This window comes from Bidens hawaiensis, unplaced genomic scaffold, assembly GCF_021521415.1.
Source record: "Bidens hawaiensis isolate Kalapana, Puna unplaced genomic scaffold, B.hawaiensis_p1.1 tig00005359_1, whole genome shotgun sequence".
NCBI classification, from domain to species: Eukaryota; Viridiplantae; Streptophyta; class Magnoliopsida; order Asterales; family Asteraceae; genus Bidens; species Bidens hawaiensis.
This window is the reverse complement of record NW_027491341.1, coordinates 1,517,058-1,532,574: the sequence shown is the minus strand read 5'-3', so window position 1 is coordinate 1,532,574 and position 15,517 is coordinate 1,517,058. Positions and strand designations below refer to the sequence as shown.

At 35.8% G+C, this 15,517-nt stretch overlaps 1 protein-coding gene across 1 annotated transcript; it reads left to right on the top strand.

The window, feature by feature from the left end:
- Positions 1-3,281: 3,281 nt before the first annotated feature.
- LOC143629631 (putative metal-nicotianamine transporter YSL7) lies at positions 3,282-7,106 on the top strand. The gene is made up of 6 exons (XM_077098860.1): positions 3,282-3,690; positions 4,866-5,029; positions 5,102-5,196; positions 5,520-5,654; positions 5,748-5,937; positions 6,018-7,106. Exons 1-6 carry the CDS (start codon positions 3,282-3,284, stop codon positions 7,104-7,106), a joined length of 2,082 nt encoding a protein of 693 aa, XP_076954975.1.
- The last annotated feature ends 8,411 nt before the right edge of the window (positions 7,107-15,517 follow it).

Here is a 15,517-nt window from a genome sequence, read left to right as displayed (position 1 = left end):
TAACACATTAAAACATTCATAATATTAATACTTAATAGTAACATCAAAACTTCAAAAGTGAATATACACGTATCAATACTGAATACTAATTAATATTCTTATAAAATAATATACGTAACACAATGTTTTAGATTAAAAGGTGTGGTGACTAGGCTTATTGTGCACGAGAATCATACATACACCATATTTAGGATTTTAGGTGAGCTGAGTTGGGTCTTTATATTTAAGATTTTAGGGGTTAATAACTTAATATAATATATATGGGCTTTAAAAGCACGCATAACATGCCCAACCGATATATCGGTGATATGGCCGATACACACAAAGTAAAATATCGCCGTTATATCGGTACTTATCGGCGATAATATCGGCTCCGATATTAAAACCGATATTTTGGACAGATACGCTGCTGGGGGCTGAGAACCGATATATCGGTGATATAGCACCGATATATCGCCGATATTGATAGCTTAGTAATAAACAAAATTATCCTACACACTTAACACAGTAAAGATAATATCTTACATACCTTACATAGTAAGTAACATTATACTACACACTTATAGTTACGTGTTAGTGAAAATGTAATGAACTAATGCATGGTATAATATATGGACCTACACATTACACAATTCGAAATACCACCTACGCATTTTATATATGAACCGACTCAATAAAAAATAATATGTACATAATAAAATTTATGAACTCACACAATAAACTGCTATACAAACATATATTCTGTCACATATAAATTTGAATTCAATAGGTAATTACACTTTCACAAAACCCTCTACACATAAGTGTATGCTTCTAATTTTGTTGTGTAACTGATATATGAACAAATCCTAAAAACAAATATACAACTTACACAACCATAAATTCTATTAAAAAAGGAGTATAAATTTATTAATATGAGAAAAATACAATAGTATTAATTATTTTATGAGCATTAATTATGTATAAGAAAAAGTAACTGTTCAATACATTAATGTATGTTAAATGAGGTCTACACTACAAAAGATATGTCTATCTTTTTTTAATTAAAAACATGTCATAAATATGTGTTTTTAATTAAGAATATGTCATTTATGTTGTAGACCATTGATTAAACACAATCAATGATTAAGATGTATTTATCGCACTTCTCGTTATAATATCATTTCTTGCATGTGTGGGGGGGTGGGGGGGGGGTTGGATCAAATATAAATTAAGTAATTATATATAGAGTGATTACTCTATGATGCAATTACATAATTACTTTACTTGTATATATAATTACTTTACTTGATTCTCATGTTTAGCACGTTAATTTTATTTATGCGTTAATTTTCTCATATATATATATATGATCAGGATCATAAGAGAATTTTTTTTTAGATTGAGAACTATGAGAACCATTTTGAACAACAAAAAACCCAAAAATAAAAAAACACATGAAAATGAAAAAAGTAAAAAAAAACAAAATTCTTATTTTAACATCCTGGTTTCATTAAAAAAAGTCGGTTTAGCAAGTTATATACACACATGTATAATATATACATATATGTACATTTACATAATTCTTTTATACACATGTGTATAATTTTAGATAAATGATACTGTATATATGTGTATATTACGTAACTAGAGATTAAATATTATATACATATGTGTATAATACGACGTTTTTTTATTTTTTTATTTTTTTTAATGAAACCGGAATGAAATATAAGAATTTTTTTTTTTTTACTTTTTAAAAATTTTTGTTATTTTTTTGTTTTATGATTTTTTTAAATATTTTTTTAAAGGTGTTTTTAGTGGTTCAAAATGGTTCTCAAAGTTCTCAATTTGCAAAGAGTTCTCTTAGGATCTTTACCATATATATATATATATATATATATAGGGAGAGGATCATGAGAAAACTTCATTTTATGGAGAGAATTAGAGAACTAATAATGAAGTATTTTTAATTTAATTAAAAAAAATATTTTTAAAATTTTTTTCTTTCATCCTTCTTATATGTTGTTATTCTTCACCACAAATAAAATAAAAATAAAATAAAAAAATTAACGAGTAATGCATATATGCAATACACCGACTTTTTTTATAATGCATATGTGCAATAGTGTGCATTTTGATATTTGATATAGTGTTGAATAGCATATATATAGTTGTTTGTATTGTTTATTTGCAATAGTGTTATATTATATACAAAAATTTATAAAAAAAATCGATATAGTGCATATGTGCATTAGTGTTGTATTACATATATGCGATTATGTGTTTTGCATACAATTATTAGTGTCGTATTTGCATATATTCAATAGTGTGTATTGGATAATGCAATTGTGTTGTATTATATGCAATAAAACACTATTTTATATATACAATAGTCATTAGTGCACATATGCACTACAGTACTACACCGACAAGTTTTTTTTTTTTAGTATCAATGTCATCTTATTAGAATGGGGAAAGAAAAAAAATCACAAAATAAATATTTTTTAAATAGTTAAAAATAATTCTTTACTAGTTCTCTAGTTCTCTCTTTAAGAGTTGTTCTCTCTAGATCTCACCCCTATATATATAGGGTTGGTATCATTTAAGAACTCCAAAAAAGTTAAGAACTGTTAGAAACTTTAAACAACCAAACATTTTTTTAAAATTTTTTATATACTAACAATATTTAAGAGTAGTTTTATCATATTTTATATAAAAAAAATTTATTACATATATAAATAACAAGTTTGCATATGTGTAAAATTTATGTACTAACAAATTTACATAGGTGTAAAACAAAACATAGATATGTATAAAAACTAATTTTCAAAATTGTAATCGTAAATATAGATATAAAAAATGATAAAGCTACACTCAACTAAAGTTAACATACAAAATTTTTTATAAAAAACGTTAGTTTTTAAGGGTTCTTTCAAGTTTTTAAATAATTTAAGGGTTCTGTAATGATACTCATCATATATATATATATATATATATATATAATTTAATAAATTAAAATAATAATGTTTATTAATTTTAGAAATAAAACAACCTTTAATATATATAGAAACTTAAAACAACATATTTATAATAAGATCTATGAAGAAAAGAGTACGTACATATGAGCATGCATCGTATACTAGTAACAATGCAAAGATCTCACACTCCGTGTATACATGATTCATTCACATGCATCACCCCCAAACCATTTCAACACTCACATCTCTAGATCTCTCTTCTTTCTCATATACATACATTATACTAGGCGTAAATCAAACACCCATTAATTAATTACGAGGATGGAGCGATCGTCGTCAAGAAGGGATGCGACCGGGCGCACGTACGACGAGGTGCATAACAACAGCGAGAGCGACAAAGGAAACAAAACGGACACAGGAGAAACGGAAACGGTCGAGCGGATCTTCGAGAGCAAGGAGGTGCCCACGTGGCAGAACCAGCTGACGGTGCGAGCTTTCGTCGTCAGCTTCCTTCTTGGAATCCTCTTCACCTTCATTGTCATGAAGCTCAACCTCACCACCGGAATTATTCCCTCCTTGAACGTCTCCGCGGGGCTCTTAGGCTTCTTTTTCGTCAAGACCTGGACAAAGTTTCTCAATAAGTCCGGTTATTTGAAGCAGCCCTTTACCAGGCAGGAGAATACGGTTATTCAGACGTGCGTCGTCGCCACCTCCGGCATTGCCTTTTCTGGTATGTTCTGTTGTTATGTTGTGATAACTCACCATGACTCTTTCAGTGATATTTTTAAGAATAAAAACCGAGAACGTGCTAGCCCTAGCTAGCTCCCCACGGTACCATACTCAGGGAATGAAGATGACTAGACGGGTAAGTCGCACGTTAGTGATGCAAATAGACGTTCTTTTAAAAAATAAAAATAAAATATAAAACAACCACTTCCGGTTGTAATTAATGAGTCAGATGTTTTTGGCTTAGTTCTCGCAAAGTAAATCACGAGAAACACAAAGACTCATGTTGGTGTAACAAACCAATACGTTTATTTATTAATTAATTATGCACTTAATTAATTAAATTTCTAATTTAAGTTAAATATTTTACAACTTTATTAGGAAACGGTATAATTAAGAAGGTATATATCTCTAGAGATATTGGCCTGACTTGTGTTCATATATATATATAAGTAATAACATATGTTAAATAGAAAGCTTAACCTTTCTTCTTTCTCACAGTTAGACAAGTCATTCTCTAGCTAGCTAGTTGATAAGAAATCGACCATCAAAATTCTCATTTTTTTCTCTTTCAACTATGATTTATAAAACAACATGCATGAGAATTAATGAAACGGACTTTTAATTAATCTGTATAATCAATCAATCAATCAGTCATACTCAGTGTAGTCACACCAACAGCAAAGCTATAAGTTAATTAATCTGTATAAGAAAACAACAAATTAAGGAGATCGTAATCCCCCTCTACTCCTTTATTTAACACACACAAAACATGACTACTAAACCTATTTACATGGCTTGCAACTTTGCAAGGATGACCCGCACCCGCTGCACGTATCATTTGTTCACCTTTTCGAGACTAAGAGAGTGGTATAAATTTATGAGACTGGGTCGATCGAGCTTAGAGTGATATTCCAGAGCGACACATTTTACATTATTTATGTGTATGATAGATAATCATGGTACGATATGTGCAAGTTTATATAGAAATCCTACCTCATGGAGTGATCACAAAACTCATATTTAAGTTTATATATAACATTGCTAATCATATGACTTTGTTCAAAATGCAATATGATGTTAATGATAATCTAGGAAATATTATAAACATTGATCTATAGAAGCTTATAAAGGATGTGTTAATTTTGATGCTAATCATAATACTTGCATAACTTACAGGAGGGTTTGGTAGTTATCTATTTGGCATGAGTGAAGTCATAGCCAAACAGTCAAACAAAGACAACGCGGCCGAGAATATAAAGAACCCTTCTCTGGGTTGGTTGATTGGTTTTCTTTTCGTTGTTAGCTTCCTTGGACTGTTTTCAGTTGTACCACTCCGGAAGGTAAACTAGCGCACAAACGCATTTTTGTTACCAATTGGTTGTACGTCTTAACTAATTATATACATTTTGTAGATAATGATCATCGACTTCAAACTGATTTATCCCAGTGGTACTGCGACTGCCCACCTTATCAACAGTTTCCATACTCCTCAAGTTAGCCAAGTAAGGCTTATGACAATCTAACTAATTAACTCATCGTTGCATCATGCATACAGGTGTTACCTTTCTCAAGAAGTTTGTGAACAACTCAAAATGAGAACCCTTCTCTAATTGTTGAGATTGTGACAAGATAATAAAGTAGAACCAAGTTTTGAATCAAAAAGAATGTATTTTCCATATTGCGAGACCAATAAATGCGTACTTTTTTTAAATACAACTCTGTTTTTAATAAAATTTATATCTAATCGTAAAGAACGACAACGTTTCTCAATAAAGTAGTATAATTCTCACATAATGTCATGGTATATAATTCTTAAAATCGTAATTGTAGGAGACAAGTAAGAACTCTAGGGAAATTCTTCAGCTTCAGCTTCCTATGGGGTTTGTTTCAGTGGTTCTTTACTGCAGGAGAAGGCTGTGGTTTCTCAAGCTTCCCCTCACTTGGTCTTAAGGCATATGAACACAAGTCAGACCAATATCTCTAATATTATCTCACTCAACTTATTAACAAGTTGTTGATATGCATGATTCTTTAACTTATAATGTCAAACACGTACAGGTTTTACTTCGACTTCTCAGCGACTTATGTAGGTGTTGGCATGATCTGCCCGTATCTGATCAATATATCGTTGTTGGTCGGAGCAATTATCTCATGGGGTTTGATGTGGCCGCTCATTGAGCTAAAAAAGGGTGACTGGTACCCTGCAGACCTCGGACCAGGCAGCCTCCATGGCATACAAGGTTACAGGGTAAAGTCCCTTTTAATTTTTTATGGCGCACAACTCTTTTTTGTTTTAGCTTTTTGAAAATGTTAAAATTACAATTGTAGGTGTTCATAGGCATAGCAATGATCCTAGGCGATGGTCTCTACAACTTCTTCAAAGTCCTCGGCCACACATTCTTGGGCTTATACCGCCAAGTCAAAAACAAAGCCGACACCCAAATCCCAGTCACCCGCAACTCCTCACCTCAACTAGCAACATTATCATTCGACGACCAACGCCGCACGCAGCTCTTCCTTAAAGACCAGATCTCCATCTGGATCGCGGTTGCCGGCTACCTCGCCATCGCCACCCTCTCCATCTTCACACTCCCGCGCATCTTCCCGCAACTCAAACAATACCACATTGCCGTTATTTACCTGCTCGCCCCCTCCCTCGCCTTTTGCAACGCCTACGGCTGCGGCCTAACCGACTGGTCCTTAGCCTCCACCTACGGTAAACTCGCCATTTTCGTAATTGGCGCCTGGGCAGGGGGCGACAACGGCGGGGTTCTCGCCGGCCTGGCCGCATGCGGAGTCATGATGAATATTGTCTCCACCGCCTCCGATTTAATGCAGGATTTTAAAACCGGGTATATGACGTTAGCTAGCCCGCAGTCCCTGTTCGTTAGCCAGATGATCGGGACCGCCATGGGGTGCGTCATCTCGCCTTGCGTGTTTTGGCTTTTCTATAACGCGTTCAAAAACTTTGGGGTCCCGGGGTCCACGTACCCCGCGCCCTACGCGCTTATCTACCGCAACATGGCCATTTTGGGAGTGGAGGGGTTCGCGGCCTTCCCGAAACATTGTCTTGCTTTGTGTTACGCGTTTTTCGCGCTGGCAATTGTGATAAACGGGATTCGGGATTTGGTCGGGAAGAACAAGGCGAAGTTTATCCCGATCCCGTTTTACATAGGAGGGTATTTTGCGATCTATATGTGTGTGGGGAGCTTGATTTTGTTTGTTTGGTCGAAGGTGAATAAGCCGAAGGCGACGGCGTTTGGGCCTGCGGTTGCTTCGGGTTTGATATGTGGCGATGGGATATGGACATTGCCGAGTTCGATACTTGCTTTGGTGGGAGTGAGACCGCCGATTTGCATGAAGTTTTTGTCTCGGGTGGTTAACATGAAGGTTGATGAATTTTTAGGGTCATCTTAATTTATAACTTAAGTGGTATGGTAAGGTAATTTTGTGTGTTTTGGTTAGGTTTGGTTTGGTAAGTTTAATGTGTCTGTTTTCTATTCATGGAGTTAAGAAATAGGTAAGTGGAAGTTGGTATTAGCTATAAATAAGTATTATTGTTTTTTTCTGCACAATGTTTTTGATATATATTAATGTTATTGTTCGTAGCAATATTGTTGTCTTAATTGTTTGGTTGAAAATGAGCTATTTAAAACGATAAAGTTTGAGGCTTATACGCCTGTCTTGAATATTGTTATTGTTTGGATCCAAGTCATGTTTGATTTGTAAAAGGCTTAGTTAATTTTCAAGTCCATAATCGGTAACAACTTGAATGGGATAATTACACCCGAAACACTTTTATTAATCAAGCTCCAAAAACTTGATTACACAAAGTAAATCATAACTTGGTAAATGATAAGCTTGCTACTAATCCACCTTAACCATCTTTTCGTGTGCCCCAAGTTTCGGTGTCTCAATTGTAACCAAGGTACATGTGGGCCAAATTCAGTAGTTAGCCAACAAATTTCAATTGTTTTGTATCACAATAACAGAAATTCTTAGAAGGTGTTTTTGAATGCCAACATAGCATATGGTCCACCAAAATATACTCTCTCTTCTATGTTTTCTTTTCTCTCTCTTACATGTACTCTCACAAACATGTTTTCAAAGATTCTTCCACAAGAATCTATCCACACTTTCTCTCATCCACATCATCTTCTCTCTCTTCTAAAAACATTTAAGAATTTCCTATTGGAGATGGGCTAATAAAGAGCATCAACAACTCTATGCAATATCAAAAACGTTATAAACCGTCACTTTTATGTGAAACTATACCAACAATAATTCCTCTTTGAGCATACACGAAAACTAATTGAGAGAATGTAACAATGACAAGGATTTTCCTTCCTTATTTTAAAATGGTTACAAAAAGCGACAAGGAGGGGAATTGAATCCGAGATCCCTTGCTTGAAAACATATGAGCTATCCATTGAAACTAGATCTATTCCATACTCGTATGGGTCCATCTAATAATATATTTATGTGTACACTCCAGATATATTATATATTTTGTCTATTAAAATTTTGAAACTCAGCAATTTTAGTAAACCTCGTAGCAATGTATGTAGATCGCCCCTATACGTACATATACATACATATGAGAGTGCGAGTTACCATGCGAACCCTTTAGAGCCCCTGCTAGTTAAAAACCACTTCATGCTTTTTTCCAAAAAAAAGGAATCTACAATTTGCAATCTAAGTTACAAGTAACTTAAATAGTTTATTATGCTGTTAATAGTCTAGTGATAGACAAATTAAGTCTTTTAAAAACCTAAAAATCCTGATTTTAAATACTGTGAAATACTAAAATTTTGCTATAAAAAAAGAAAAAAAAAATAGTTTGTTCACATAAGACTGAGGGTAGTGGGGGGTGGTGGGTGAGGGTGGGCGCGACCGCCTACGTGGCTCGCAAACACCGCTACACCCCTCCGGTGAGCGAGGGCGCGGCCGGCTGGCGTGGCTGTGGTCGCGGCACAATATAGCCGTTGGAGGTGTGTTGACTGGTCAACATTACCGTTGGCCAGTTTAAATAAATTTTTTTTAACCTATAAATACAAATCCACACTTTCTATAAAAACTCAAACCATACATTCTCTCTATCAAAACTTCTATTTATATATTTATAAATGGCATCGTCGTCATCGTCTTCATCTTCCTATTCTACCGAAGAAGACGAACTCATTTGTCAAGCGGTTCAAACGACGATAAGCCTTTTGAGAGATCAAAATCGCCCCCGAGCCCCATTGTTCCGCCAACCGCGTATTCGTGATCGAAAGACCGCTAACGAAACTTTGATACGTCACTATTTTAGTCCCAATCCCACATATGGTGAGGATAGTTTTAGAACCCGTTTTCGAATGACTAGACGATTATTCATGCGTCTAGCAAATGACTTGTCGGAGCACTTTGAGTATTTTCAACAAAGGGATAACGCTAGAGGTAAGCCCGGGTTCACGGCTACTCAAAAAATTACCGCCGCTCTTCGACAACTAGCGTATGGTGTTGGATCGGACATGTTGGATGAGTATCTACAAATGGCTAAAAAGACCGGACGCGATGCGCTTAACCATTTTTGTAGAGGTATATATTTTTTTACGTTTGTTTATATATTTTTCAAATATTTACATAACTTATATAAGTTTAATAATTATATTTAGGGATCATATCGCTATACAAGCGGAGATACTTACGTAGACCAACAATGTATGATATCCAACGCATATACGAGGTGCACGGTGAAAACCATGGTTTCCCCAGGATGCTCGGTAGCCTTGATTGTATGCATGTTGGTTGGGCTATGTGTCCCACTGCTTGGCGAGGTCAATTCCATCGAGGTGATCGCCCCGGCCCTACTATCATACTTGAGGCGGCGGGCGTCACGGATCTTTGGATTTGGCATGCGTTCTTTGGGGTTGCCGGGTCTAATAATGACCTCAATGTTATCGATCAGTCACCGATAATCGATGACCTTATCGACGGGGTAGAACCTCCTCAAGCTTTTTTGCAAATGGAGAACATTTCAAATACGGGTACTACCTCGTTGATGGTATTTACAACGAATGGGGATACTTTTTCAAGCTTACGCGGCTCCAGTTTCTGACAAACGAAAGTACTTCACGAATAAACAAGAATCGGCAAGGAAAGATATTGAAAGGGCGTTTGGAGTCCTAAAGAAAAGATGGGCAATGTTGGCGAATCCAATAAGATTTTGGACAAGTGAGAAGATAACGGAAGTCGTCATCACGTGTATAATCCTACATAACATGATACTAGAAGACGAGGGTAAAGCTATTTGTCAAAACTACCAAGGTGATATTCCAAGACAAGAATCGACGATCACCAATGAACAACGACTCGCCAACATAAATATCATCAAGAGCCGTGAGTTACATGGCAACGTTCGGCATGAGTTGGTCGAGCATTTGTGGGATAGAAGACCCGATGATCTTGTATTAGACTAGTATCAACGTAATGTTTTATATTATTATTAATGTAATGTTTTATATTATTATTTAATGTATTATTTAAAATAATTAAATAAATAAAAAACTGGATCAAGCCTCTGCTTACATGGACCACTACACCCTCTGGGGCTTGGTTGAGGGGCTTGATCCATGGTCATGTCATCGCCTATGTATTGGATTTTGCTTGGCTCACCTGAAACTCAACCAAGCCCCTTTACCCTTAGTCTAAACACATGAAAAGTTGTAATAGCGTGTATTAATCAGCTTTAGTTAAAAAGTTAGAATAAAGAAGTAAACAAAAAATAAGACAAAAAAACAAGAAAGAAGGATGGATGAATAAATAAAGAAATAAATATCGGGATATGTAGCTTTCCTTTTCGTATGGAGTGAGACTACAACGGCTGGCTGGCTGACTGTATGTATGATGGGATGGTAGTCATGGCAGGCAGGCAGGCATTACTCCTAAGAAACCGTGTCCACCATTTAAAGCCACCTTCCACCATTAACATTAACAAGTAAGAAAAGAAGATGAAAGATCTTGCGGAGCAGGAGCTGAAGCTTCTAGAAGCTCAGCACCCGACCCATTTCCAGTATCTGAAGCTCCAGCTCAAAGAGTTCATACATCTGCTTGATGAAGGAGACCAACAACAACAACCATTATTCAATCACAAGCAGCATTCATCTATTGTCACTCAAGGTTTATATTATTTATTTATTTGTTACATTTTAACATCAATCATGACTCAGAGTCCAGTCAACCTCAGACTCGGTTCGGTTTCAACTTTTCAGTTGAAGGAAATTTAATAAACCCGTTTCAACTTAACACTCACTCAATAGTTCCAAATATATACTATACAATAACTTCTTTTTACGTCCTTATCGCTTATGAAAAGTTAAAAATAAAAAAGAAAAATTGTGTTTGAGATTGCTTACTAGGTGGAAGGATAAGTTTTAGCTATACTAATATATATATATAAGTCATAAGGAGGTAAAAATAAAGAATCCCGAACACCCCCTAAAGTAAAATATTTATAATTCAACTGATTTATTAAAGCAAAACCGAGATGAGCTATCCTTGGCTCGGTTTCGAAACCTTGCTGAAAAGTTGTCGGTGTTTAAAAGGAAATTTAATAAACACGATTAAAGGTTAGTGATAGTGATAAAGTAAATTTAAAGGCAAACCAACCTTGCTCGGTTTCAAACCTGGTTGGAGTGTTAATATAATAATATCCATCAAAATATTAGATTATGAATTTGGTTGATAGAATCATCATCAAGCCGGAAGAGACAGAGGGAGGATGAAGAATGCAAATGCAAACCCAAAACGAAAAGACCAAGGAAAGGAGAAGGGATACGTGATGATGCGATTCACAAGGCGGAAGTCTGTCTTCGTAAGATTCAGACCTTGAAGTCTTTGTTCTTCTCCTCTAATCACTAATTACTGTTATCTAATGATCACACACATGACATGAATGTGGATTTTGGAAACAAAAACTTATTATTATGTATTCAAGGGTGATTATTTAGTTGTCTATTCTGAATTTTGATGGTCATTTCAAGTTTCTTGGTGTTGGAGCATTCTCAGCCTATTTCTTATGTTCGTGTGAGGGGATTTTGTAAATTATATGGTACGGTTATGAGTGGTTCTGAGTAGAGGAGAGATAAAATGTTATATGGAAATGTTAAATTTAGGGTTTCACTGTTCATACCGTATAATATTTTAATATTTTCTAATTTTAAGTGGTTGTGAGTAAAAGAAAGAAAAAAGATAATGATAAATGTATAAAAAATATTATGTAATTAAACTAATGTAATTATATAATATATATTATATAGATATTTGATAGGGAATGGACTAAGAATGCTCTTAAGGATTGAGCCTTATAATTCTAATCCTATATATAACAAATGAATTATTGTAAAAGAGTGTCTCATGTCTCTTTCATTAATTTCAAGTTTGAGTTTCACTTCTGACTTGTGTTTGTTCAACATAATAGTAATAATAGTATGAGTTGTTTTTTAACAGACAACAAATTTTTATTAAAACCGAACCACACAGAAAAAAAATATGGTAAGAAGCTAACCAAGCAGGGTACAATTAAGACCCCCTGTTGGGATTCGCATACCTAGAGATGTTCAACGAAACCGGTTCCTGGAACCGAACCGGACCCGAACCGGTTCCTACCCGTTTTTTGTAAGAACCGGACCCTATCTGATTCAACCCGATGATCCGTGACCGGTTCTTGCATTTCTGAGTGGGGGCGGGTAGGAACCGGAACCGGTTCTGGAACCGAACCATCCGGAACCGGTTCCTAACCGGTTCTAGCCGTTGGATCGAATATAGCCGTTGGAAATCGTTTTTTTTGGCCGTTTTTTTGACCGTTGGGGTCAAAAATAGCCGTTTTTTTGGCTCCCCCAAGCACCCCACTACTAGTATAAATAGGTATTTGGTGTCATGGGTTCATCACAACACTCAAAACGTAAACCCGAACGCAAAAAAATACAAAAAAACGCTATTACAACGTTTTGATGTAAGGCCCCGAACCCGGTAGCCCTACTTTAACGTCGGATTTACTCATAAACACAGTTCTTGCAATCAGAGTTAATTAAAACTTTCGCGGAAACGTTTACTTGAAGCATTAGTTACAAAACATTCAATCTCTTCTCTGATACTATAAAACAAGTCATTATTTTTAAAACATCTTTTCTTCCATCTTAAGATGCCAGCCGTTCAATCCATGCCATGTGCCATCCTCATGCTAGTTCTTTGGTCTGATCACCTGCGTGTATACTAAAAGTCAGCTACGCTGAGTGAGTTCTAGTTAATCAAGCAACTTATCATACAACCACTACATGCATCATATACGTATCCGAAGACACGTAGTCCACTATCTAATCTGCTTACCTTACCACTTAGCCTCTTATATACACCTACCACCTTACCACGTTGCCACTTTTATAACGTATAACGTTATGCCACTTTGCCACTTTGCCACTTTAATAACGTTTAACGTTATGCAACTTTGCCACTTTGCCACTTTAATGACGTAGTCACGTATAGGCTTACCCTACCACGTACTATCGTCATGCCACTATCACTCTTACTACCCCCTTGCCACTTCTAACACGCTCTACCTCTACTTATCTACAAAATGCTTCATATCATTTACATAATAAGCAAGTCACATCATAGCATACATAACACTAATAACCACTTGGCAATCACTGTCCTTGGCGATGCGTGCAATATCCGAAGATCGTTCACGCACCAACAAGTATTATATAATAGCTACCTCGTATAACATCTATAGCATACACTTACCACTTAAGGTAAGTGTATTCACACTTCACATCGAGTATGCACACAGCCCCGAAAACATAACAAGGAAATGGGGCTAGAAACTCACCTGAACTCTGCCTCTTCCTCCGATAGTTGTAAATCCCTTCTTTAACTGAGCTCGGCTGACTGTATAAGTTACACGTATCAATACTCGCCTGATCTAATCTGGCGGCTTAGTATTAGCTTACTTTTACTTATCGCTTATAATTTATTTTCTAATCGAACTCGACTTTAGGCGAAGTTAAACCTTAGGCGAACTTAACTTTAGGCGAAGTTAAACCTTAGGCGAACTTAGCTTTAGGCGAAGTTAACCCTTAGGCGAACTTAGCTTTAGGCGAAGTTAACCCTTAGGCGAACTTAGCTTTTAGGCGAAGTTGTCATCAGGCGAACTTAGCTTTTTAGGCGAAGTTGTCATCAGGCGAACTTAGCTTTTAGGCGAAGTTGTCATCAGGCGAACTTAGCTTGCAGGCGAAGTTCATCAGGCGAACTTAGCTTGCAAACGAAGTTGTCGGCTGCAGCTACTGTTCGTCCTTAATCATCTTCGTTTCTTAACCAAATAATTCAATTTAGGTATCCACGTAATCGTCTGACCAGCGCCTACAAACCCCAACCATCAAATCGGCCTAACATCGATGTTTAAAGGGTGCGATTTAGGCATATAGGTTACGGGTTCTTTTAGGTTAACAATTAACCTATCAAATGCTAATCAATTCCAGTAATATATGTTGTTTTAGGTTCGTTTATAACAAACTAACACAGATCTATGATTTCCCAAATCAAACCGAACCTATACGAACGATTTCTAACTATAAACGTACCTTGAACGAGTCGAACTACGAACCCGATTAAGCCTTGATGTTGTTTTGGTCCGTCACGACGTTCCAGCACCAACAAGCTCGGGTTTTCGCCTTCGGATCTTGGTTCGGGTTATAAGATGGTGTTGTGTGTGTTTTGGTGGTGTATGGAATATGTGAGAATGAGGATTAAATGTGATTAATGGTACTTATATTTAGGGATCATGGGCTTAAGCCCATGGACTCTCCTTCCTTCTTTCATAACCCAAGTCCATAACCCATATCCATTACCCAACACTAGCCCGACCCATACCAACTCCTACTCTATTTATTTATTTCCCGATAACCCGAGTAAACTTTCCCTCTATTATTAAGTAATACAATTAATATTATTTTGGAAATTTCGGGATGTCGTCATACTCTTAAACGTTATTGTTTAAGATTGTGGAAGAAAGCCAAAGAGGTACTAATTGCATATTTTGAAAATATAAATACGGGAATAAACTTAACTAGTGATGTTTGGTCGGCTCCACATGGTCTACCCGAATCTTATCTTTGTGTCACCGCTCATTGGGTAGACCCGTCATCGTGGGAAATGATGAAACGCACCATTGCTTTCGAACTCTTTGAGTATCCACATACGGGAGATAATTTGTTTGAAATTTTAGATTATGTTATAAAAACTTATAAACTAGAAAATAAAATATTTTCAATGGCATTTGATAACGCGTCGAATAATACATCGGCGGTTGATAAATTAAAATTAAAATATACGCCGATTTGCAATGGTGTATTTTTTCACTCAAGGTGGGTTGCACATATCATTAATTTAATCGTGCAAGACGGACTTGCTTCGGATGAGGTTACATCGGTTATAAACGATTTTAAACTAATGATACATGAAGTTTTTAAGAAAAGTAAAAAAAAACAAATGGAATATAGAAAATTTTGTAAAGATACGGGAAGAAAAGCTTTGGGAGCTAACTGGGATGTACCTCATCGATGGAATTCCACTTGCATAATGTTTCAAAGTGCTTTGAAACAAAGAGAAACTTTACAAATGTTTCATTCTAGTCTTGCCGAGAATGATTTGGCAATCCCCTTTTCAAATGAGAAATGGGAAATTATCAATGACTTATCGACTTTTCTTGAAGTTTTTAAAACATCAACTACGAAACTATCGGGAACGTATTATCCGACAATTCCCTTGGTTCTGTCGGAGTTATTTTT